This window comes from Pseudorca crassidens, chromosome 10 (assembly GCF_039906515.1).
Source record: "Pseudorca crassidens isolate mPseCra1 chromosome 10, mPseCra1.hap1, whole genome shotgun sequence".
Taxonomy (NCBI): domain Eukaryota; kingdom Metazoa; phylum Chordata; class Mammalia; order Artiodactyla; family Delphinidae; genus Pseudorca; species Pseudorca crassidens.
This window is the reverse complement of record NC_090305.1, coordinates 100666298-100691643: the sequence shown is the minus strand read 5'-3', so window position 1 is coordinate 100691643 and position 25346 is coordinate 100666298. Positions and strand designations below refer to the sequence as shown.

Genomic DNA, 25346 nt, shown 5'->3' with positions numbered 1-25346 from the left:
GAAAGTATGAAAGCTCAGGGACTTCCCTGGCGGTCCAGTGGTTAGGACTCCGGGCTTCCACTGCAGGGGGCACGGGTTCTATCCCTGGTCAGGGAACTAAGATCCCTGCATGCTGCGTGGCACAGGGAAAAAAAGAAAAAAAAAAGCTTTAAAGCTCTGACCTGTTGACTCAGCATCTCCCGTGGGGTGGGGGTGGACGCAGAGCCTCAGGAGACAGGCATGTATGGTTTTTGATTTGTTTGTTTTTTTTAGGCTTCGTGATATATCATCGCCAAATTCAAAAGGTTCGATAGCACAAACAGGGTGAAGTAGCCCCCCATGCCACCAGCAGACCCCAGTGACCACCTCCGAGGCAGCCACAGTCACCAGTTTCTCGGGTGACCTTTGGAGAGGGTCCCTGCCTCTGGTGAGCATGTGTGTGTATGTTGCCAGGACAACCGTGAGGCCGGCCAGAGAAAAAAATCCCCACCCAGACCGCCTCTAGGGTCCCACAAGCCTGGTCAGATTCATTTGCTGCAGGAAAAGAAACTCGGCCTCCCTCCCTTAGTTTCCCCGTCTGTCAAGGGAAAGAAGATCCTATTCCCTTCCTCCCTTGAGAAGACAAAGGACAGAACAGATAAAAACAGGGTTGCAAATCCCCCCTCCCCCAAGATGCTAGAGTGGTGCATTTTCCAAGTCTGATGGAAGCCAGTGAGGATGAAGCCATCAGGAGAGCAGCGGCCTGGGATTTGCCGGGTTATCCGGGGGTGTTTGGAACCCTCGAAGTCACAGACAACTGCTGTCACCACAAACAACAGATGTTTAAAAGCCTTTATTTAATGAAAACAGGAAGCACCCATTTGCTGGCTGGTTTTCCTCAGTGAGAAATATCTAGGATAATTTTAGCAAAAGAAGGAATCTTTTTTTACAGCTATTTTATCTATGGGGAAAGCACATTTCAACCAGATCAATGCCTCTGGGGCTCGGGTCTTCATCCTCTCTGCACCCTCCCTGCCCGGAACAGTTAGATGTTCCATAGCTGTTCGTTGCATAAATGAGTGAGTGAAGCGATAAAAGGAAGGGCTGAGCAGCTGCAGGAGGTGTCCCACTGGGTTGGAGGGACCAAGGATAGCTTGCTGAACAGAGAGCATTTCATGTGCAAGATGGGAAAGATTTGTGACACACAGAGATTCAGGGAGAGAGGGCATCCCAGGGAGAGAGGGCATCCCAGGCAGAGGGGACAGCACAGGCAAAAGCATAGAGGTGGGGAGGGATGCTACGTGTTTGGGAACTAGTGAAAACCCTAGCTGGGTTTATGAGAGAAAAGGCTGGGAAGGGAGCTTGGAGCCAAACTGTAGAGGATTTGCATGTGCCCGTCCAAATCCATTCACCCGGGTCAGGCTTCGAGGGGCTTAAGCACAAAGGTGTTTCACAGTGACCCACACTGACCAAGCACCTACCCTGCAGGAGGCCCCTGAGAGGGTTCTGAGCGGCTGGCAGCCCCTGCCCTCCAGACCCACAGCCTAGTGAAACGAAGGTGTAAAACCTTCCAGAGTGTAAAACGGGACAGGACTGAAGCACGACAAGGTCGTCCAGTTAGGGGCCCATTGCCTATAAAGGAAGTGGAGTAACTCGTGGTGGCCAGGGGAGGCTCCTCCGGGGTTTCCAGATCTGTCCTGAATCCCCCCCACACCTTCAAGGCAGGTCACAGGCCCTTAATATACCTGATCCAAGGGTCACGGTGGGGAGCCCAGCCCATCCCACCGCCCCAGACACCTGCGCCCCCAAGTGCCGCACCCCCATCGCACACCCTGCATCTGTATCCTTCCTCTGTGTCCCTGTACCCACCCTGAAGCAGAAAGAGCAAACAAGGGAGCCCCGGGTCAAGCGTCTTGCCAGCCTCCTCCACCCACACGTCACCAACCTGTGCTGGCCCTGAGCTTGGTGACCTTTGCTGCTGTCACAGAATTCTCCAGCCTCAGTGAAGGGCGGAGGCTATCACTCCATTTTACAGATGAGGAAACCAAGGCTTAGGTGGGAGCCCAGGGCAAAGCCCAGCCCAGCCTTTTGGCCCCTGAGCCCTCTCTCCACAGGGCAGATACACTTCCACTGCACAGAGTAAAGTGTGGGGACCATAAAAATTAGGCTCCTCCTTTTTTCCTAGTCTGGCTTGTTCAGTGGAAGCCCAGAGGGTAGGGATTCCAAGCAGGCAGATTTCAACTTCCTGAGACAGTCTTGAAAACAGAAGTCTTCCTAAGACATGGCATCCATCACCTCACTCCCAGTTCAGAACTTTCCATGCCTCCCAGGCCTGAAGGAGCAAGGCCCTGACTCCCACACCTTTGGACCTGAAGCCCCTCTCCAGCTCCAAGGCCACCGGCCCCTACCCCACATCTTGCCTTGGCCTCAGCCACCCAGATCACCCGCAGCACTGTCTGCAGTGCCCTCCCCTTCTCTGTGTACCTCATGGGACAGTTGTCTGCAACCAGGACCACAATGAACTGGTCATCTCTGCAGCCCCAGCATGGGCACAGTGCCAGGCATCAGAGCCTCAGTTAGTGTTGGCTGAAAAGAAGCAGATCAAGTATCCCCTCCTCCAGGAAGCTCCCACAGATTTCTTCTCCCCACACGCTTCCTTCTAAAGTAACAGTGTGCTCCGCTGTGCTCCCAGGACTCTTTGTACACATCTTTACCAAAGACCCTGTCTCTGTACAAGAGAATGGGTCTGACCCAAAGTAACTGCTCTCTTATCCGAAAAAAGAACAATTATGTGAAAGGGGGACTTCCCTGGTGGTGCAGTGGTTAAGAATCCGCCTGCCAATGCAGGGGACATGGGTTCGAGCCCTGGTCCGGGAAGATCCCACATGCCGCGCAGCAACTAAACCCATGAGCCACAACTACTGAGCCTGCGCTCTAGAGCCCACGTGCCACAACTCCTGAGCCCGCGTGCCACAACTACTGAAGCCCGCGCACCTAGAGCCTATGCCCCGCAACAAGAGAAGCCAGCACAATGAGAAGCCCGTGCACTGCAACGAAGAGTAGCCCACGCTCACTGCAACTAGAGAAAGCCTGCACGCAGCAATGAAGGCCCAACGCAGCCAAAATTAAATTAATTTTTTAAAAACGGAAAGATTATGTGAAAGGACACAATAGACTTGTCCTACCTTAGAGCAGTCAGCCGTAGAGGGGTGAGCACCTTGTCAACAGAGGCAAGTAAGTAGAGGCTCTCTGACCATCTGTCAGGGATGCGTGGGAGGAGATCTAGGCAATGAGCAGAGGGTCAGAGTCATGACCCAGAGTCCCTTCCAACTCCAAGCATCTTTTAAACAAGCATAACCTAAATTCTTCCTTTCAGGGCAGAAGCCAGATGAGGTGTGTGTTCCCAAAAGAACAGTGGCTCTTTCCTGTCCCCTGGGCCAGGAGACAGCAGGGGGCTGCAGCCAGGTTACAGCCATTGTGAGGACATCGATAAATTATGTAAAGGGGATCTTGGACCTCCCACATCCCCACTCCCTCCGGCTCTATAAAAGGAGGTCACGTTTGGTTATGTGAGCAGCTGCCATGGCACGAGGCAGAAGCCTTGCTCACGTGGCCCCAAGCCCTGAGTGGGCCCCAGAAGGCTCCTCCCCAGACTCTGGAAATACACTGAGAGGAGGCCCATGATCAGCTCGCCCCGCTCCAGCCCTTCAACAACAGGGAGATCACTACCTGCCGCCACAGAGCCGGCCTGTTAGAGAACTCGGGGAGCTGGAGGGGCCTCCCCCAACCTTGACCTAGGCCCTGCCTGTGCCCGGCATTTGTTTCTCACTCCACCGCAGGATGGCCGTGCTCAGGAGTTGGGATTTTCTCTATCAGCGGCGGGGTGGAGGCCCAGAAAGGGAGCGGCACACAGGCTAAACCTGGGGCAGGTAGCTGGTGGTCAGGGTAGGGGCCAGATGGAAGAGGCGGGGCCAGAGGCAGGGAGACTGGGAAGGGGCTGGGCAGTGACCTCTGCTTGAGATTGTGGTGTGGACGGGATGTGGATAGAGGCAAGATACTTTCAGTGTCAGTTCTTGTTCTTAAAATTCCTGAGCGCAGAAAGGGACCGGTGGGCGTAAGTTGTCCGCAGTCAGGTTTTGGACCAGCGTTCTAACTCTTCGCACTCTTTGCTAGGGCTGCCGTTACAGAGTACCACCAACGGCAGAATTGCGTTGTCTCCTGGTTCTGGAGGCTGGAGGTCTGAGATCGAGGTGTCGGCAGGGTTGGTTCCTTCTGAGGGCTGTGAGGGAGGCTCGGCCGCGGGCCTCTCCCCCAGCTTCCGGTGACGGTGACGAGCTGGCAGTCTTCAGCCCTGCTAGCACGTAGCAGCATCGCCCAGATCTCTCCCTGCCTCTTCCCATGATGATGTCTTCCCTGTGTGTGTGTGTTTCTGTCCAGATTTCCCCTCTTTATGAGGACACGAGTCACATTGGATGCAGGCCCACCCTAATGGCCTCATCTTAACTTGATTACCTCTATAAAGAGCCTGTCTCCAAGGAAGGTCACATTCTGAGGTACTGGGTGTGAAGAGCTTTCTGGGGTGGGGGAGGGAGGGGGCGGGGAAACGACACAATTCAGCCCGTGACACCTTTAAACTCTCTCAGCAGTGACTTGTCAGGGTCGGGGTGGAAGTGAGTTCTCAGACCCCAGGATGTGGAAGAGGAGAGTCGGATTCAGGCCCCCCTTCCCACCAGGTCTGAGATTCTAAAGTACTTTTAGTACAACTGGATTTTCTGCCCTTGACGTGTCCTCTCCCACTGAAGGACATTTTACAGCAAATACTGCCTTATTATTTTGTTATTTGTCACTGGGTGAGAATCACTTATTCAGTTGATCTGTGCTGTGTGTGAAGGGCCATGGCAGCTCCAGGCTGGTTTTTTTGTTTTGTTAACATCTTTATTGGAGTATAATTACTTTACAATGGTGTGTTAGTTTCTGCTGTATAACAAAGTGAATCAGCTATACGTATACATATTCCCTCCCTCTTGCGTCTCCCTCCCTCCCACCCTCCCTATCCCACCCCTCTAGGGGGTCACAAAGCACTGAGATGATCTCCCTGTGCTATGCGGCTGCTTCCCACCAGCTATCTATTTTACATTTGGTAGTGTATATATGTCCATGCCACCCTCTCACTTCATCCCAGCTTACCCTTCCCCCTCCCCGTGTCCTCAAGTCCATTCTCCACGTCTGTGTCTTTATTCCTGTCCTGCCCCTAGGTTCTTCAGAACCTTTTTTTTTCCGACTCCAGGCTGGTTTTTGCATCCCAATTGCTGGGCAGATCCAGTGCCCTGCAAAGTTGGGGGGGGGGGGGCGACAGCTTCTGATTGGCTGGGTCTGCTCTGGCTAAATGGCCCAGATGTCAGTCTATTATTACAAAGAGGGCAGTAGGCAGCCCTTACTTTCGCAGGGAGATGTCATGTTTTACACAAAGCCTAATCATTCACATTTATTCTAAGCCAATGTCACATTATATAAATAAATTATCCTAAAATGCAATGTCCTTCCCCTGCCCGCCCCCCTGGCAAAAAACTGAAAACACACAAACATATTTATCATTGAGTTTGCAGGAAATGTGCATGTTGATGAAGCAGGGACATGATCCTGTTCAGCAGTGGAGTGTTCTGTACTCTTGCCTGGGGCCATATCCAAGAGGATGTTTATTGTGGTCTTTCTCAAAGTCCTTGTCCAGGTCAGGATAGCCAATGGTTTCATCTTAGGATGCAGTATCATGGGTGATAGGTGGTGGCTGTCTGGGACACTGCAGAAAAGAATTGTGAGACCACATCAGGGTTTCATCAGAGGGTGCTGTGATCGATTAACAATGCCTACCACGGCCACAGGAAAGGAGGAGATGCTCTGTGTCCCATCAGTACCTCCTGGTCATCTAGGCCCCTTACAGTGGCATTGCCTGTGAGCAGGGCTCACTCTGGAATCCGTGAGGGCAGGGAGGGCCTGCACGAGATGACGTCCACTCCATGGCACACGCCCTCCCACCCAGGTCCCGGAAGCCATCCGCAAGTGCCAGCGAGCAGGCATCACTGTCCGCATGGTCACCGGTGACAACATCAACACAGCCCGGGCCATCGCCATCAAGTGTGGCATCATCCATCCTGGGGAGGACTTCCTGTGCCTTGAGGGCAAGGAGTTCAACCGGAGAATCCGCAACGAGAAAGGGGAGGTATGTGGCCCAGTGCAGAGGGTCCTCAGAGGGCAGGGCTTTGGACGGGGAGCTGGGAGGCACGGGCATGCATGAAGCCCCAGCAGCCAGCCAGTGTGCCACTCAGAGCCCAGTGATCGAGGCAAGTCCCCTGCCTTCTCTCCCCGCCCCACCGACCCGCCCCTCCCCCATCCCTCTCCAGATTGAGCAGGAACGAATCGACAAGATCTGGCCAAAGCTGCGGGTGCTGGCTCGCTCCTCCCCCACGGACAAGCATACCCTGGTCAAAGGTAAGACTTGGGCGGGCACGGGCAGCTCTGAGGCCCAGGCGCCAGGCCTCCCCGGGCCTTCCTGTCCTGGCGCCTTCAGCTTCTTTCCAGGATGGGAGGGGCTCCTGCCTGGGGCTCCCCGCACCTGGGGACGCCCCGGGAGGCCTGCTAAGGGCCACAGTGAAGTAAGGAGGCAGTGAATCTGCTCCCTGGGCCCCACCTCCCATGGGCAGCAATGGGATTGCCTATCCAGGGGCCAAAAGTCATGGCCTGAGGGCTGAATGGGGCCCACAGACAGTTTATCTGGGTGGTGTTGAAGTTGTTCAAGTTGAATGACTTTATACAGACCCTGCTTCCTCCCATCTGATGCCGTCTTAACCACTGCTGTCTGACACTCTGCCCATTTCATTTACTTATGTTCTCAGTCTGGCCCCAGAGCTTGTGAGTTTGAGACCCTTGGTCTGCCTGTTCTCTAAGGATGCTATCTGACATGTGTAACCAGGACGCCGGGAATGGGCTGTCCTGGGAATAGCAATCTGAGAAATGAGCCAAAACCCAGCGTCCTTCTTCCCTGAGTCCCTCCAGGGAGAGGGCACACCCCTCGCTGAGCTCATCTAGCTGGTCAGATGCTGGGCACTTTCAGAGTCCCATAGGCCTGGGTTTAAATCCAGACTCTGCCCCTGCCCTGCTCTGTGGCCTTGGGCAATTACCCAGCACCAGGGCTCAATTTTTCCATCTGTAAAATGGCCGTAGGGGGAAGGTTTCTGGCTGAGGTCATCCCTAGGGCATCTTGGATTCCTCTCCTAAAGGTGCTGCCCAAAGACATTAAGGAAGGCAGATCTGGCCTTGGAACAGAAACACAAAGCCCCAGAACCACAGATACCCAAGCAGGAGACCACCCCCAACCCATCCCCAGTTCCTGTTCAATCATGCACTCATTCATTCACTCATTCTCTTGATAAATGTTTACTGAGGATCTAGTATGTGCCAGGCCCAGGTCTTGGCCGACGTGGTCCTCCCGTTTTGGAATTTGTGGTCCAGGTTTTATCCAGCAGACATTGAATAGGTGGTTTCCCTACGTAGAGCTAAAGGCTGCACTGGTGGGAGAGAAGGGTGATCTGGGCCCTCTGCCGGCCTCTAACTCGAGCTGGGGGGGGTGTCATATTGCAGGCCGTGGAAGGTGGGATGGGGGGCCAGGGGGAAGGGCCTGTGTTTCAGGCAGGACAGGGAACTACACTATGAAAGCCCAGAGGCAGAGATTTCCAGGCACTGTCAAGGACTTGAAAGAAGTTCAGTTGGCTGGGCTGGAGCCTCAAGCGAGAGAGAGACAGGAGGAGGCGGCCAGAGAAGGGGGTGCCGGCATCAGATCACACAGGGCCTTGAACGCCAAGCAGCGACCTGCACAGTCAGCCCAGGTGGGGAGCCGAGGGAGGGCCTTGAAGGGGAAAGCGCCCTCCCTGCCGCTGTGTGGAGAGTGGCCTGGAAGCAGAGGGCCCACCAGGACTGTCCAGCTGTGAGCGGTGACACCTGGGCAGGGGTGGTGACAGTGCAGGTGCACTGGAAGGGGACGGGTCTGAGAACTCTTTGTGGGCAGGAGGGGCCTGGGCCCGGCGATTGTTCAGATGGGGCGGAGGGATGGGGGAGAGGGGAGTCCAGGATTGCTCAGTCTATACCTGCTTGAGAGCCTGCTGCACAGTTTACAAGGGGGCAGCTAGGTGTCATGAGTCGCACAAGGGACCAATTTGAGGGGAAACTGATGCCCTTGCTTTAGGAGGCCGAGCTGGAGGCCCTCTGACATCCAAGTGGAGATGTCCATGGAGTCAGGGCTCAGGAGAGAGAGCTGGCCCCCGATGAAGACATAGGTGGGGTGTGACAAGTGGGGGTAAGCAGAGGAGCTGCTGGACCCAGGAACCTTCCACCTGAGCGGTGAGCAGAGGCTGAGACCTGTCAGCGGGTCTGTCACCAAGAAGAGGCAGCCAGAGGGGTTGGGGGACAAGCAGGCCAAGGAAGGAGGCCTGCTGAGGGGGGAGGCGTGGTCCACGGTGTGAATGGCTGCTGAGAGGTCCAGAGATAGGACAGGAACCATAGGAGTCGGCCACAGGGAGGTCCCTAGGGACCATGCACTGCGGGGCGTGTCAGCACTGGTGGTGGAGGAAAGAGGTCTGGGGGAAGGGGCTCTTGCAGCTCCCCCCTCTATCGGAAGCCGTAGGAGAGCTGGGCCAGCCTGGGGAGCCACAGGGGAAAACAAGCCCCCTCCTTGCCTCAGAGAAGCACCCAGGAGGGCCCAGGGAACCGGCGGGGTGAAGGCCTCAAATGCCAAGTGCACAGAGATTGGATAATCCAGGGCAGCAGAACAGCTTGGGGGAGCGGCCAGGAGGACTTCCGGTGCACACGTCCTGAAGCCAGACCTTGAAGAGGGTGGAGCTCTGACCCTTGCAGGGGGCTGCGGGGAGACAGGGTCTGGGGGTACAGTGCCCCAGGTCAGGGAACTCATTCCCTCCTTCCAGAGGCTGCTGCGGTTTGCCAATTGCAGGACACACGTGTGGGAGCAAAAGTGACCTGATTAGGGTGGGCGGGGGTCCTCAGGGTGTCACAAAGGCTTCCCAGGGAAAGCAGTATCCGGGCTGAGACCGGGTGACTGGGTGACGGGACGGCTGGCCCAGGGAACAGCCTGTGCAAAGACGGGCAGGTGACCAGCTGCATGGGACGGAGAGCTGTTCCCGTGGCAGAAGCACAGGCTGGGGGTGGCTGGGGGAGGGAAGAGATCAGAGAACGGGCGGGGTGTGACCACGGAGGACCAAGCGGGTAGAGCCGAGAACTCGGTGTCATCCTGAGGCTGAGGGCAGTGAGAGTATGACTCTCAGCTGGTGCTGGGGGCGGGGTTCAGACTCAGGTGTCAGAGCCCTGGGGCTGCTATGAAGATTGGAGGGGAGGGCTTCCCTGGTGGCGCAGTGGTTGAGAGTCCGCCTGCCGATGCAGGGGACACGGGTTCATGCCCTGGTCCGGGAAGATCCCACATGCCACGGAGCGGCTGGGCCCCGTGAGCCATGGCCGCTGAGCCTGTGCGTCCGGAGCTTGTGCTCCGCAACAGGAGAGGCCACAGCAGTGAGAGGCCTGCATACCGCAAAGAAAAAAAAAAAAAGATTGGAGGGGAGCCTGGTGTTAGGGAGAGGGGGAGTGGAGGCGCTGCATGTGGGGTGGCGGAGAGGAGGATAAGGATCCCAGTGGGGCTTCGGGGCTGTAGGACCCGCAGACGCAGTGATGCATCTGATGTGCGGAATGGGACAGGGATGTATCAAGGTTGACACCCGAGTTTCTGTCCTGCCATGGATGTCTCTGCTTGGGGCCCCGCAAACTCCACACACACCCAGTGACGACTTCTGTCACGCATCCTTTTCTACTGGTCCCAGGGCAGTGACAGGGGCCGTGTGTCATCTGTTCGCTCTGTTACTTGCTGAAGATTTTACTGAGGATGAATGTCTGGAGAGCAGGCATTGGCAAATGGCAGAGCCCAGGCCTCCTCGGGTGTGACTGACACCGCCGCCCCACCCCCAGGCAGAAGGTGCTGAGGGAGCAGATAGTAGGCCCCCTGGCCAAACCCTGGTGCCCCAGGAGGGCAGAGGGGCCCCTGGGGTATAGGCAGAGAGGAGGTGCGTCCGGCCAGGGTGGCTGCCACTGTGGCCACGGGCTGCAGAAAGCAAAGAGGATGCTGGAGAGGCGACAGGCCCGGACCACAGAGGGCCGCAGCCGGCCCCGGACTCAGGGGCGCCACGTCCCCTGCAGGTGCTGGGAAGAAGCTCGACGGGAGGGGGTGGCAGGGCAGGGGCCAGAGAGGAGGCTGTCCCCGCCCCGCTGGGAGTCCCAGGGCCCTCAGTACATGCTCACCCCACCCACAGGCATCATCGACAGCACACACACGGAGCAGCGGCAGGTGGTGGCCGTGACGGGGGACGGCACCAATGATGGGCCTGCGCTCAAGAAGGCCGATGTGGGCTTCGCCATGGTAGGAGCTCGCGGGGGCCCGGGGCAGCATCCGGCAGGAGCCGGCAGGCAGGGGGTTAGGGGAGCGTGGACCACACAGCCTCCTGCAGGGAGTGCAGCACCCCCAGTGCACACTCCACCCACCCTCCGTCCACCTGATGCTCCCAGCACTCTTGAGGCTCGGCCTGGCCTCCAGGTCTCCCTGGAAGGGTAGAGGGGGCTTCCTGTAGCGATGGGTCTGGGGGAGGGAGGGAGGGGAGGGAGGGGGAGGGAGGGGAGGGCCCCCCTTCCTGAAGGCAGACCGTTGGCCTCAGGGCTGGGTCTGTGAGGAGCAGGGCTGTGGTGTGCATGCGTGTGCACGCACATGCATGCCTCGTGTGGCCTGGCGGTGTGGGGGTGGGTGGGTGTGTGCGGGGGCTGATGTAGGGGTGAGGACAGTGTCGCTAGCGCTGCTCGCCTCTCCGGTCGCCCCACCCAGGCTCCTGTCCCCATCCCCACAGGGCATCGCAGGCACGGATGTGGCCAAGGAGGCCTCGGACATCATCCTAACGGACGACAACTTCAGCAGCATCGTCAAGGCGGTGATGTGGGGCCGCAATGTCTACGACAGCATCTCCAAATTCCTGCAGTTCCAGCTGACGGTCAACGTGGTGGCCGTGATCGTGGCCTTCACGGGCGCCTGCATCACGCAGGTGGGTCCACCAGGGGCAGGCAGGATGGCGCAGGCCAAAGCCTGGGGAGGGCGGACACCCACACGGGGTGTCCCAGATCGTCACACCTGCACGCTGAGGGCCAGGAGCTGCATCACAGACCCACCCACGTAGGCGCCAGCCCCTCAGGGTGCAGGAAATGAGGCTGAGAGAGGTGGCGGGATTTGCCCAAGGTCACCCAGCAAGTGGAGATGCCAGGCCCACCTCCACATCTGCCTGACCCAGGCAGAGGCCTGGCCGTTGCTCCAAGAGGCAGGAGAGGTGACCCTCAAGGGAAGGCAGGACCCCTGGCCGCATAAAGGGCCAGAGAGAGGCCGGGGCAGGACAGGCAGCCAGCTGGGGGCGCGGAGCTGGCAGGGCCCTGGGAGCCTCAGCTCCGGCGTGGAGTGCGTTGGGAAAGCCCTCTGTGCTGGGGTTCCTGGGCCTCATGGAGCCGACAGGCAGGCCCCAGCACCTGCAGCCTCACTGCTTCCTCAGCCGCCTCACGAGGTGGGAACTGTGGTGATCCCCATTTCACAGAGGCAGAAACCGAGCCTCAGAGGATGGGCCTGCCAGGCACCTGCCATTGCTCGCGCAGCCTCCTGCCTCACCCCAACAGGGCCTGACCAGGAGAGGGCAGGTGTTCCGAGGCCTGGCCCCTCCCAGAACCAGGTGGGCAGGCAAGGTCCTGCCCATAAGAGCACAACAGAGGCCCAGAGGCCAGCACTGCCCTGAAGAGCTGTGTGGCCCTGGGAATGCTGTCCCCTCTGTTGTGCTCTGAGCCCTTGAGGGTGCACGTGGCAGTACCCAACACCCCAGCCCTGAGTGAGAGCCCTGGCTGGTGCCTAGGGCGGGGTGGAGGCGGGGGTCCCCTCTGCTCCTAAGGGCCTTGTCTCCTGCTCTGTGGACAAGAGGCTCCCTCTAGTGGTGGCTTGTGGGACACTCCAATGGTACAGCTGCTCACACCAGGCTTCTTGGAGACCAGCTAGTGCCAGATGAGGAAACTGAGGCGCCAAGGGTTGTCTCCTGCTCTGTGGACAAGAGGCTCCCTCTAGTGGTGGCTTGAGGAACACTCCCATGGTACAGCTGCTCACACCAGGCTTCTTGGAGACCAGCTAGTGCCAGATGAGGAAACTGAGGTGCCAAGGGGGCCGTCAGTTTGCCTGAGGTCTTGGATTGAGTTGGTGGCAGGGTTGTGAAGGCCTTGGTGGGGAGATGGGGGCCCTGACCTCACGGTGCATAGAGGAGGCTGATGGGCAGGAGGAAGCTGAGGGGAGTGGGGAGTGTGACTGAGCCCGGGCAGAGGTGGGAGAGGTGGCCTGGACGAGGGGCGGTGATAAATATCAGGAGGTGAGTGAGTGTGTAAGGCGTAGGCGGAGGGGCCTCAGGAGCCAGCTCAGTCCAGGCTGCTGGGTATATAGGATCTGCGGGCTTCCTGGAGGAGGTGCTCTGGCAGTGTAGACCACATGGTACGACTGTGCGCAGACAGTATGAATATGCGATCCCTGTCTCAGCCAGAGAGAAGTGTGGGAATCCACACCAGAATGTGCACGGTGGGAACCCGTAAATGGTGAATGTTGATGAGTTTTAGCTTCTTCTGGTCCTTACTTGCCCAAATTTCCTACCAGGAAAATACATTATTTTTGGCATCACAGACGCATATAATAATTGCTTAAAGTAAACATAAGAGGTAAAGAGAAATTGGGTGGTAGTAAAAAAGGGACAGGGTCCCAGGCATTGTTTGTGGGATAGGAGAGGCCCGAGCCATTGGTGGTCGAGGGGAAAGAGGCAGCGGGAAGCAGAGGTGGTGGGGTCTGGGCGGGAGGTGGTTGTGGGAGGGTCGTGACCTTAGCCTGGAAGAGAGGCTCGTCCAGACGGGGGCTGGAGAGGCGGAGGAGGGAAGATGGCGGGGATGTGGCTGTATTTACGGGGGCTGGGCTGTGGAACTGGTGGCCATCGGGCCTGGGGCTCAATTTTCTCCTTGTGGGAGAAGACAGGTCTGAAGTGGGCGGGTCTGGGCTGTTCCCCAGGGAAGGCCTAGCAAACCTGCTCCACGTCTGCTCTGGAACCCAGGGGGTGGGCCAGCCGAGGAAGACCCACGGGGAGAGCCGGCCTCAAGGCTCCGGTGGGAAGCTGCTGACACCGCAGGAAGGAGCCCCACCCCGGGCACTTCGGGCCAGCAGGCGGGCCGGCCGCCCCGTGACAGCCCCCTCTCCACTCGCTATCCCCAGGACTCCCCTCTGAAGGCCGTGCAGATGCTCTGGGTGAACCTCATCATGGACACGTTCGCCTCGCTGGCGCTGGCCACCGAGCCACCCACGGAGACCCTGCTTCTGAGGAAGCCATACGGCCGCAACAAGCCCCTCATCTCGCGGACCATGATGAAGAACATCCTGGGCCACGCCGTCTACCAGCTAACCCTCATCTTCACCCTGCTCTTTGTTGGTGAGTCCCCCACCCTGCCCACCGGGGACACCATGGCCCAGACCCCGTGCTCTGGACTCACAGCTGCTGCCTGTTTGCTGGTGAGGTGATGGAGGCCTAGGGAGGTGAAGTTAGTTGCTCAGGGCCACACAGCACATCTTGGGTGGAGACTGGCCCTGCCCCAGGTCTGGCTGACTCCAAAGCCAGGGACTTTTCCACGGATGACAGCTGCAGACACTGTGTACACACTGCAAGGTGGTGCCTCACGCCAGCCCCGCAGAAGCCTGAAGCTCTAGGGGGAGTGGCCAGCCCCTTCTCTCATTGCTCCCACACTTGGAAGGATCCTCACCACGCCATCCTCAGAAAAGAGCCGCATGCCTGCCTACCCGCCAGCTGTTTCCACAACAAGTTTATTTAGGACCCTCTACCACCAACCCCCATGACAATGAGGGCACCGAGCACAGAGAGGGGAGGTGACTTGCCCGAGGGCACACAGCCGGTCTGAGGTGGCACCCTAGCTGGTTCTAAGACTGACCTGGCTTCCAGGGTGCTTCAGAGATGATCCGGGCGAAGCCCGCCCCTGGCACCTGGACAGGCCCAGAGGCGGGCAGGAGCTGGCCCACAACCACATGGCAAGTTGGGGCCAGCTTGGAGTCCCCAGAGCCTCTCTGAGCTGGGTTTTCAATGCCAACGAGCCCTTGCCCTCAAGTCCAGAGTACAGACGGCGATGGGGCACGATCCCATTCCTCAGAGTGCAGTTCCCTTCCGTTGTGTTGGCAGGACGGTTGCAAAGATGATCATGAAAAGCCTTGGAGGGTGTTCGGGGAATGCAGAATTAGTAGAGACGCGGAGAAAGCTGTCAGGCTGGGGAGAGAGGGGGGCGAGGTGGGCTCCTGCTCTACTCGCTGGCTTCCCCACTTGAGCGCCTGCTCTGGGCAGTCCTGGACTCAGCTAGATCCTCACACTCAGAAAACCCCACAAGCCCTCCCAGCACCAGCTCAGGCAGCTTTGCAAAAGGACGCAGGACGGCATCAGGCATGCCATGGGTGGGTGTCCACACAGCAGCCCGGGGCTGTGTCCCACACACACTGCCACGTGGCAGCTCCTGTGACAGAGAGTTAGGCCACCTGGGTGAGTCCAGAGCCAGCCTGGCCTGGAAGCTCCAGCCTCCATGCAGGAACTGGTCTCTCCTGTAACAGCCCCTTGCGCTTCCAGAGGTCTCAGCAAGGACGTGCTCAGTTACAAGCAGCAAGACTTTCGGGGGGACCCAAAGCCATGGTCTCCCGCCAGGTATTCCGAGATCACTCTACATCCTCCCAGTCCGGATGAGTTTGCCAACCAGGGGTTGCTTTTTATAAGCCCTGTCGCCTTGTAGCACAGCTGGCCTCCCACCTTTATCAGATTTCTGCAGAAAAAGTGGAAGAAAGTCCACCCAAGGCCTTTCTCCCCTAGAGGAGAAAGGGTTTTGTTACCCCTTCACTTACACCCCACAGCTGAGGCCCACCTGCCCCCCAGTGTCCAGAGAGCACCTCCCGCATCTGGGTGACCCACCCGGCTGCTCAGAAGGGGCCCCCACGCAGGGCCAGGCGTCCCCCCAGCTCCGTCCCTCAGCCCGGCTCCCGCCCTCTCGGCTTGGCAGGCGAGAAGATGTTCCAGATCGACAGCGGGAGGAACGCGCCCCTGCACTCGCCGCCGTCCGAGCACTACACCATCATCTTCAACACCTTCGTCATGATGCAGCTCTTCAACGAGATCAACGCCCGCAAGATCCACGGCGAGCGCAACGTCTTCGACGGCATCTTCCGGAACCCCATCTTCTGCACCATCGTGCTGGGCACCTTCGCCATCCAGGTACCGGGCCCCCACCCTGACCTGGCCGGGGTGGGCAGAGGGCAGCGGGCCGCCGGAGCCCCTCGGCAGTGCCCTGAGAGCCCAGACCTCGAGCTGGCCCCTGACGGCCTGTCCCTCTGTCTCTCTCTCTCTGCTCCCTGTGGCCTCCAGATAGTGATTGTGCAGTTTGGCGGGAAGCCGTTCAGCTGCTCTCCGCTGCAGCTGGACCAGTGGTTGTGGTGCATATTCATCGGGTTAGGAGAGCTTGTCTGGGGCCAGGTGAGTGCTGGGGGAGCTGCAGGAGGGGCCTCTCGGCAGGGGAAGGGAAAGAACACTGGACGGGGAATCCAGGAGCCCCAGCAATGGGTCATGGTTCCTCCACGGATTAGCTGTCTGTTTCCAGGCAAGGGCCTCCCCGTCTCTGGAGACCGGAGCAGTGGGGGGTTGGCCCAGGTCTCGAATGCTGGTCACTTGGGTATCGCCACCGTGATTTTTGCTTCTGTCTCTACACCCCGCTCATCCTGTTATTTACTTGATACTTTCTTTTAGTCACATCTGTTTTTCTAACTGAAATTTATTTCAAAAGGTAATTTATATTACAGATATGATTGGAAAGTCAGTATCACTTGTCATAAACAGAAGCTAACCAAAAAACTGTAACAAGCGCGATGTTTTTAAACTCTGACTAGAGGCCATGGCCAGCCCAGGCTCAGAGCTCGAAGCCGGCTTGTGGTAAAGAGCATTAGTAGGTGCTGTAACACCAAGCAGAGGCTCCTTCAGAGAGCTCGGAGGGAGCGTAAGAGGCGCAAACCCTGCTGCATCACAGTGCTGTGTCTGCAGCCATCTGTGGCCCTCCCCAGCTTCGGGGAACCTGGGGCTGGATCCTCTCTAGGGGCCCTTCTAGCCATGACCCCAGAACGTTCTCCCACCAGGCACATGCACACACACACGCACACGCACCATCATGGAACTCACAGCTTGCAGCTCAAAGACGCCTGACCAGGACATGGTACCCAGAGCTGGATCCAGGCAGTGGGTGCCCCAACAGGCCTAAGACGTTGGTCTTGCCTTCAAGCTACTCCCAGGCTAGAGTGGGAAATTCCAGTGAGAGAAATTAACTAGAAGGTAAAGAATAAAATTTAGTTTCCTTCAGAACAATCTTCTTTAAACTTTGGAGCTTCTTTGGAGAGTTGATAAACTAGGTTTGACTTAACAACGCCATTCCCTGGGCACCCTCAGGGCCTGGGCACCCTCAGGGCCTGGGCATCTTCGTCCCACTGGACAATCCCTCAGGGAGCCCTCGGCGTCTGGATGAGCAGGTTCCTGACACCTAAGGAAGATGCCAGCGGGCAAGGCCCACCTTAAACCCCCGGGGAACCCCTGAGAGTGTGCAGGGCAGCCCCTGTCAGTCCCTAGAGGAGATGTCAGGGGCCTCTGACCTCTGCCACCTCAGCTGCCCCACAGGGCCTGCCGCTCAGGCCTCAGCCCCACGGACAAGCCCTTTGGAGGAAGAGTAACAACAAAGGCATATCCCCCTCCCATCTTGCCTTCCCTTTCCGGGAGGGCAGCCATTCCAAGAGTCCCAGGATTGACTGCCCCCAAGGCACGCAAGCTCTGAGCTCCTGTTGCCCAGGGTTGGGCACCCCAGGACCCGGTGACCTCAGGAAGAATAAGCCAGAGACCTGAGGGCCAGTGACTTAGACACAGCATCTCCAACTCTGAGAACCGGTCCCAGCTTTCCAGATGGGAAGGCCGGAGCTCACAGAGGTTAAATGACTTGCCCGAAGTCACAGGACTTGTAAGGTCTGGGGTATCCAAAGTCCCACGTGTCCAACTCCCCAGATTTCCCACGATTTCCACCTGCCTCTGGATGAGTGAGTGAATTAAGAAGCAAATTAAAAAGAAATCTAAAGTTGACTTGAGGAGGAGGTGCGACGAGTTAAGGAGTGAGTCGAACGTAACTAGGTCAGTGGGTAAGAAGAGCAAGAGGGAGGAAGGGAGGCCGAGCCCTCCGCTGACAGCCCTCTGCTGGCCCCTCGCAGGTCATCGCCACCATCCCGACCAGCCGGCTCAAGTTCCTCAAGGAGGCGGGCAGGCTCACACAGAAGGAGGAGATCCCGGAGGAGGAGCTGAACGAGGACGTGGAGGAGATAGACCACGCCGAGCGAGAGCTGCGGCGGGGCCAGATCTTGTGGTTCCGAGGCCTGAACCGGATCCAGACCCAGGTACAGGCGGCTCCTGGGGCCGGGCCCGTGCCCGGCGGGGTGGGTGGCGATGGGGATGCGGGGATGAGGGTGGGTCCAGACCCGCTCTCACCATCTCACCAGCCTCCTGTGCACCCATGTTCCCCACACACACACTCTGCGTTGCTGCTGAAGAGTGGCCTCCTCGGGAAGGTCCTACCTCCCTGTCCACCTGGCTGGGGTCGGACTGGGGTCACACCCACTGTGGGCTCTGGGGCGGGGGGCAGGGGGTGCCCCTAAGGTGGAGGAGGGGTGACCCTGAGGGCCGAGGTGAGTGAGGGGCTCCTGTCAGGGTTGCTGGGGGGCCGCCAGGAGGGTCAGGTGAAGCTGGAGACTGATCCACGTGAGGCCAGGATGGCAGCTTCAGGCCGGGGTGGGCCCCAGATTCTCCCGGCCACGTGGTCAGGCCTGCATCTGCACGTACATCTTCCTCCACGGGGGGCTTCAGACACTCTCCTAGCCCCCACTGGGGCATTGAGTCAGTTCTGGGGACCAAAGGTTGGTTTTCCACACACACACCACATGCACGCACACGCACCCCAAGGACACACATGTAAAGCACACGTGCGGGATGTGTGTCCGGCCAGAAGCAGGTCTCTGCCTCAGAACGGGACTGCGTGGCCACCACCTGACACACGCCACGAACATGCAGCCCCCGTGTTCCCACACGGCCCCTCTCCCTGAGTCAGGGCTGCAGTTCTCGGGGTGCTTTCACAGCCCTGTAGGATGAGGAACAGAGGGACCAGGAAACCGAGAGAGGCTCAGTCTCCTGCCCAGCCGGCCTGGAACAGCCGTGCTGGGACGTTCATGGTCACCCTGCCCCCGTCACGCTCTGGGAAGTGCGTCAGGGCCCCCCAGCTCGGGTCTGCGGTCCTGCAGTCCTACGTGGCCTACCGCTGCATTTCCACCTAGCACAAAAACAGGTCACCCGGGCTGCCTCACACCCTACAGGGACTGTCCCAAACATCATCTCATTGGCCTTCCCAGCCCCCTGAGAGGTCGGTATGCCCCGCACCTAGTTTTAGGGGTAACCGAGGTTCAGGAGACAGCCCTTTCTGGGCAGTGGGTCGGGGGAGCAGGTTGCACACCCAGAGCCTCCTGACAAACAGCAGTCTGTGCTCCGGGACTAGACCTCCGGGTAGCCCCCATCCCGCACTTCCCAGGCGGGCCTGGCAGCTCTCAGCACACACACAGCCCTGGTGCTGTCACCAGCCTGGCCACAAAGCCTTTGAGGAGGACGCCGGGACTGTAGTTTCTTGAGTGAGCACGAGTCCTATCTAGCCTGACTCTCACGGACCACTAAGTGGGCCAGTGCTTTGCCCCTCGCAGCTAACCCTGCCAGGTAGGTGGCATTGCCCCTTCTGAAGGACAAGAAGCTGCTGCTGGGCAGTGACTTGCCCAAGGCCGTCTAGCTCGTAAGTGATAGAGCTGGGGTCTGGGCCAGGGTCTGTCCACCCCAGAGCTCCCAGCACACCACTCTGGCTCCACGCCTGGTCCCGAGGGCTGAGCACCCCCTCTGCCTCCAAACACCATGTTTAACGCCCCACCCGCGGGCCCCCGCCCAGCCCATTGGCCCCTGAGTCACTAGAGCAGGACCAAGGCCGGGCCCCTGTGGCTCCCCCCTCAACCGGGCCCTGGGGACCCCAGGTGCCCGAGCTGAGCAGACGTCTCTCAGAGCCTTGGCGCGTGCCTGGTATTGTCGTTTTGGTTTAAGTGGCGTGCTGTCTTGCCGTGGCTGCGGCTGTCCTCGTGGCCTGGCGCCTGTCAGTCGTGTAGCTGTCGTGTCCATTCTTTTCGCAACTTGTCTCGTTCTCTCCTCCGTTGCAGATTGAAGTAGTCAATACTTTCAAGAGCGGGGCCTCCTTTCAGGGAGCCCTGCGGAGACAATCCTCCGTCACCAGCCAGAGCCAGGACGTAGCCAATCTCTCTAGCCCTAGTCGCGTGTCGTTGTCCAATGCTCTTTCCTCTCCGACCAGCCTTCCTCCTGCTGCAGCCGGGCGTGAGTGTGAATCCTTACCGCCTCGGGTGCCACCGCCGCCAGCGCCGGGCGGCCAGGAGGGCAGGGGCCGGGGCGCCAGGGACTCGGGGGGCAGGAGGTCGTGATTAGGCCCAGGGGGCTGAGGGGCCCCGGCCATTGAGGAGGGTCCCAGGCGGTCAGCAGACCACAGCCAGGCACGGGGTGGCAGTCCCTTAGGGGGTCAGGGTCGGCTGGGGTCAGGGTCAGGGGTTATGACCAGGCAGTCATGGGGTCCTGAGGGTCACGAGTAGTCAAAAAGTCTGGGTCAGTCAAAGGATCACCGTTGGTCAGGGAGGTTTCAGTGATCGAATGTCACAGTCCCCCACAGGGTCACGGTGGCCAGAGGGGAGCAGTCAGGTGGGGAGCGTGGAGCACACCAGTCAGTGTAGGGTCATACCCGGTCAGGAAAAGCCTGGCTTGTGAGGGCCAGGGTCAGAGCTGGCCAGGAGATCGCAGTCCTGCAGTCGAAGTCAGGCCAAGGGTTACTGTGGGTCAAGGGAGGAAAGGCTCTCAGGGGTCACAGTCAGCCACAGTGAGGTCCAACCCAGAGGGGTCACTATAGATCAGAGGTCACAGTTGGTCAGGGGACCCAGGTCCCCAAGGAGATCACAGCCTGGAGGCCCGCTACCCAGTAGTTCAGCCCCTTCTGCCCTCTCTCCTTGTACACCTGCGAGCACCAGCTACCTTACACACACTTCTCCCTGCAGCGGGGCTTGGAGCACAGCGAAGGCCTGAGCCCTTCCTGGAAGGGACAAGGCTCCTGACCCATTCCACTTGACCTCAGGTAGAGCACAGTGGGGGGGTCTCATCTTGGCTGGCTGACAGCAGGCCCGAGGGACCCAGTCTAACCTGTGGCTTCCTCCTTCCTCATTGGAGGGACACCTGGGACTCCGACCCCCTCCATCACCTCCCTCCCTCGAGCTCATCTCCTCACGCCAGGGCGTCTGACACAAGTTTCTCAGCTCTGGCCTTGTCTAGATCTTTATGAACCCCCCATGGCTCCAGGCCCCAGAGGGCACGAGGAGTTTCTATTTGCCACCTGCCTCCCTTCCCTGTCTCTAGTCAGCCCCTCCTAAACCACAAGGGAGCTGCAGTCTGGTCCTCTCACGTTGCTGTTCACTCAGCCAGCCCTTGGGCTTCTCTGATGAGACTCCAGGCCTCGTCTCTTGATACTTTATAAGGTGCCACTACCCCCCACCCTCCCAAGCACAGAACATCCAAAACACACACCTCTGCCACCGGGCAGGAGAGGACCATGTGCTGGGTGAGAATGATGCCATCTGAGCCCTTGGACAAGAGGCGCGAGCCGCACGGTGCTGTCGGTGGCGTGTGCTCACGTCCCACGGCCTTTCCATGGGTGCAGTCCCGCCAAGTACACAAAATGACAGGGAGGATGCAGAAACGGGGGAAAGCCCCTGTGCTTGTTCATCAGCACGAAAACACAGCGATGGGGAGGCCAGACGAGCCCAGGTGAAGTGAGGCCACGTTTGAGCAGACGGTGTCTGAGTCACGTTCCCATGAGGCACTGTCGCCGGCAAGTCACTGCCAGGCTTTCTCAGAGCAGGAGACACTTCGCTCCCACCCTTTCCCGCTCCATACAGAGCGCCCTCGCCTCGGTGGGAGGCCCGCGCCCAGCTGCCCTACTCCTGCGCCAGCCGAGCTCCAGCCTTGGTCAGCGCTGCCTCCTGTCGTGAGGTGCAGAGACCAAAAGTGCTCAGGGCTGGAGAGCCACCTGGGGAAAGGATCTCTTCCTCTCGGGGTTCCCACTGCCCTCCCATTGCCTCCTGCATGCCTCCGGCCGGTCTGACTGCCAGAAGGTGGCCTCCGGGTCCAGGCCCAGGTCTTCGTCCTCCCCGGTTCGGCCTCTTTCTGGAAGCGTGGTGCCTCACCCTGGCCAACACGGGGCTCACGACACTCCTGGGTACCTGCAGCCTCTCCCTGGGTTAGGCCCCGCATCTTAGCTCTTCCAGTCTCGAAGGAAGAGCGCAGTCATCTTGAACCTTTTCTTCTGCCCTTTAGAAAACCATTCAATAAGGCCAGTCCTGTGACAATTGGTTCTCAACACTTTTCCTTCAGAGAAATGCCCATTTCTGCCTGCCCTTTGCTTCCTATCTCTAAGCCAATCTCCTTCTAGCCCAGATTAATCCCTTTATCCCATGGTGACCCAACTATGGAACAGCCTTTGAGAAGGATGCTATAGGCCTTGCCCATGACCTGTCATTTTCTCAGAGAACCCAAAGGGGCTGATCAAGCATGACTCCCTCACCCAAGTGCCGTCTTGCCTCTCCCTCAGGCATCACGCCGCCTTAGGAATCTTGCATTCCTACCTGCAATTGTAGAATCCAGCCTGTAATTCTGGGTCCCTTCTGGGACCCTTTCTTGGGCATGGGGTCTCAAAAAACGCCTGACCATCCCCTTGCTCAAGGGTACTGGTTCCAAAATTGATCACAACCTCTGTGGTTTCAACAGACACATTTTGGTCAACACAGTCACGATGTGAAATATCCCCTAGTTCCTCCTTTGCTTGAATAGTTTCTATAGCAATGTCACCTCCTCTGGTCTCCAAGGACTCTGAGAGCCCTCTAGATACCAGGCAGGGTCCCTACAGAAGCCAAAAGGCTTTCTTCCCACAGGGTGTGAAGCAGGGGGCCAGGAAGTAAGAGAAGGGGTCCCCGATTGGGTGGGTGGAGAGGTGGGCTCCCCCCACCCCCTGCCTCCTCCGAGCAGGATCTTCTTCCCAGGATTCTCCAGTAGAGTAGGGTGCCTGTTGAGTTGAAAACACCTGGGCTCTCTGTGCCCTGGAAGGAGTCAAACCACCGTCCTTTGGGCTATCAGAAGTGACCACCAAGTCCTGGGGCAGGGTGGCGTGTGCCTGGCTGACTTCTGACTCATGACCTGGGGTGAGGAACCCCCCAGCACATCACACATCCCTCCCTCAGCACCACTGTGAGGCGGAGGGCCCCAGGCAGACACATACCATGCGGTGACAGGACAGTCTGTCTGGTCAGACTGGCACTGGAATGATCGGGAGGAAACTCTGGTCCACTGCCTTGCTTTCCTCTTCTCACTTACTCAAAAGCGAGTTTCTTTTTTTCTCCCAGAAACTTAATGGCACACCCCTAATGCCTTATACTCTAGCCTCACCCAAAATTTTCCAGAGCAGTTCAGCACATCCTTCACTCAGGCTCAGAGAAGTGAACTGACTTGGCCAAGATCACACAGTATGTAAGTGACAAGAGCGCTGACTCCAAAGTCCCTCATTTTTCTCACCACCCACACCACTTCCCAGATAAGCCCACAGACCTAGAGCCCACAGAGGTTGAATTTCCACTGTGGAACCAGTACCCACGCCCACAGCCTCATCCGGTGAAAAGGAGGAGCCAATCCTCTGGGGTCTAGAAGGCCAGGGAAGCTCTTTCTCTGCTTGAGTTTCCACCAGCCTGGCAGGGACTGAGAAGAGAGGCATTTTCCCATCGGTGATCAGGAACAGAATTAGCATTTAGCTCTTAGATCCAAGGCCAAGCTACAGAGCTCCTCTCTCTTATTGCCACAAATTCCTAACCCATCTCAAGCTACCTTTGTATTTAGCAAGTTCATAGCATGCTCCACGTTCATGAGTGAAGGTCCTGTTCCTTCAAACCAACCAGGCCCAGAGCATCAGACTCCTAACCCCAGACCAGCCACTTTCTGGACGCCGTACCCTGCTAGATAGGGCATCCCCCATCCCACTCCCCCTTCAGATTCCCAGTTCTGAGGACTGCTAGGGCAAGGAGTTTGCATCTCTTAGGGGGAGAAGTGAAGAAGGGAAGGAAAGGAAGCTGGACCTCTCATTAGCATTCTGGTAACTAACTTAGTGCAACCTTGGGTTGGCGAGAAAATGGCTTGCTTCTGGGGGGGAGCCCAGACCTCTCCGCTGTCTGAATATTCCATGTGTTTGTTTCCCTAGAGGGCTAGAGAACCCTGGACACAGAGTTCAGCAAGAGAGAGTGAAATTAAAAGAGGTTGTGAGTCTTTAACCTTGAGCCTGAAATGAATGTGAATCAATCCCAGACTCTTGGCTTCCTTGAAGCCGGGTAAACATTCGAGTATGTCGAACCCGCCCCAGACCGGGGCCCATGCATTTGCTCAGAGCCATCGACAACGGGCATGGGGCTCCCCACCCGCTTTGTGCTGATGGAACCAAAACGTCTGAAAGCCCACAGACCGAGGCCCTTCCTCTCTTCCCCCTCACCCCACGCCCCAGTGCAGCTCATGCCAGCAAGGCCCATCACCAGGGCAGGCAGGGAGGGGAGATGGGAGAGCTTTTTTTTCTTCCCATACTTTTTTCCATTTCAGCCGCAAGAGATCCGAAGTGGAGACTTGAGACGGCCGTGGCGGGGTGTCCCGAAAAGTCTTGTCCCCACAGTCTTGTCCAGAGCAGTTCATTCTTTCTGTTGTCTCCATTCCAGGGGGAGGGTGAGGGGCCTACATCTCATTGTGTGTCATCCCCTCCGCGTTGTCAGTCACACGACAGGGTCCTGCCACCATCCCTCCTCCTCCACCAGGCGCTCCCGGCTGGCATCTTATTGCAGTTCAGCCAGGCTCTGGGCTGAGCAGCTACAATGATCATTATTATTCCCATTTTACAGTTAAGAAAACTGAGGCCTGCAACATCTTTTTTGTTGTTGTTTTCACTTAGTCAAGGGAGTAGTGGCCCAGTTATCAGGATATCAGAATACTGAATAATCTCTACAGAGCCACAAATAGGGAATCCAGGGAGAAAGAGACCTCAGAGCAGCCAGATGGCCATCACGGACGACCAGCACTAATGCATGGCGTCTGGCTGGCTCTCTCTTGGCACCCGATGCCTCTTACTGAAAGCAGGATTCCACCAGGCAGGTTTCCCTGGAGTCCCCCGCTCATAGCACATAAGAAGGAGAGGGGACAGAGATGCTTTTGAGAAGACAAGGGAAAGCCAGAACTAGTAAGTGATGGCTGACAGCAAAGGAGAAAAACTTAAAAAAAAAAAAAAATCAAAACTGTGGGGTCTTACACAAGACCAAGAAGGCTTACTGACAAACTTAAATTCTTCTCTGTGTTCTCTAAACTAAAAGGCAGAGGAGCTTAGGATGTGCTTTAGAAAGACTGCTCTCTGAAACAGTCAAGCAAATCCTGAGCTGTGACACTTAAAACCGTCAGCCACAGTCACTGTGAAAATTCACTCCCACGGACAGGGCTTTCCCCCCTGAGCCCCACCAACGAGCTACCTCTGGGTTTAGCTCTGCAAATCCTGGGACCACGAGGGCCTCCCCACAACTGCCCTGTCCGGTCCTCTGTCCCCCTACAGGCCTGTGATGTGGGGGGAGGGAAGGCCAAGACGGACGGCCTCAGCACCCCAGCCGCCTCAGCTGAGGCTCTGCTCCTTGGAAGCATGGATACCGCCTTGCTTTCCCCACCACTGGCTCCACTCTGAGTTGGGGCTGGGAAGAGAGGAGGAGGCGCCTTTGTCCCGAGTCCCATCAGCCCCTTGACATGGCAGGCTTGGCTCCCCCTCCCAGGAGTCCAGAGAAGGGATGCCTCTCTTCAAAGTGAGGGTCCGGTTCCTGTGCACCCTGTGAGGCGGGACAGGGGACGGCCAGGCCAGTGGTGTGGCTCGCCCGCAGTCAAGGCACCCGAAGTGGCAGAGCCCGGACGCAGACTCGGGTCTTCCCGACTCTGGATCCAGTGCTCTGCCCACTGGCCTGGACGACTCAGCGTCCA

General features: G+C 58.1%; 1 protein-coding gene across 14 annotated transcripts in view; it reads left to right on the top strand.

Moving 5' to 3' along the window:
- ATP2B2 (ATPase plasma membrane Ca2+ transporting 2) overlaps positions 1–25346 on the top strand; it is a 351715-nt gene that overhangs the window by 322059 nt on the left and 4310 nt on the right. For 10 of the 14 annotated variants that reach the window (XM_067755445.1, XM_067755444.1, XM_067755447.1 and 7 more), the window contains 8 exons: positions 5996–6175; positions 6357–6444; positions 10320–10426; positions 10905–11096; positions 13325–13538; positions 15157–15368; positions 15519–15626; positions 17390–17572. In XM_067755445.1, coding sequence (XP_067611546.1) covers positions 5996–6175; positions 6357–6444; positions 10320–10426; positions 10905–11096; positions 13325–13538; positions 15157–15368; positions 15519–15626; positions 17390–17572 — 1284 coding nt within the window. Of the gene's footprint in view, positions 1–5995; positions 6176–6356; positions 6445–10319; positions 10427–10904; positions 11097–13324; positions 13539–15156; positions 15369–15518; positions 15627–17389; positions 17573–19417; positions 19590–23553; positions 23609–25346 lie in introns of all 14 variants that reach the window. The other 4 variants (XM_067755452.1, XM_067755455.1, XM_067755456.1 and 1 more) reach the window with 2 other exon arrangements.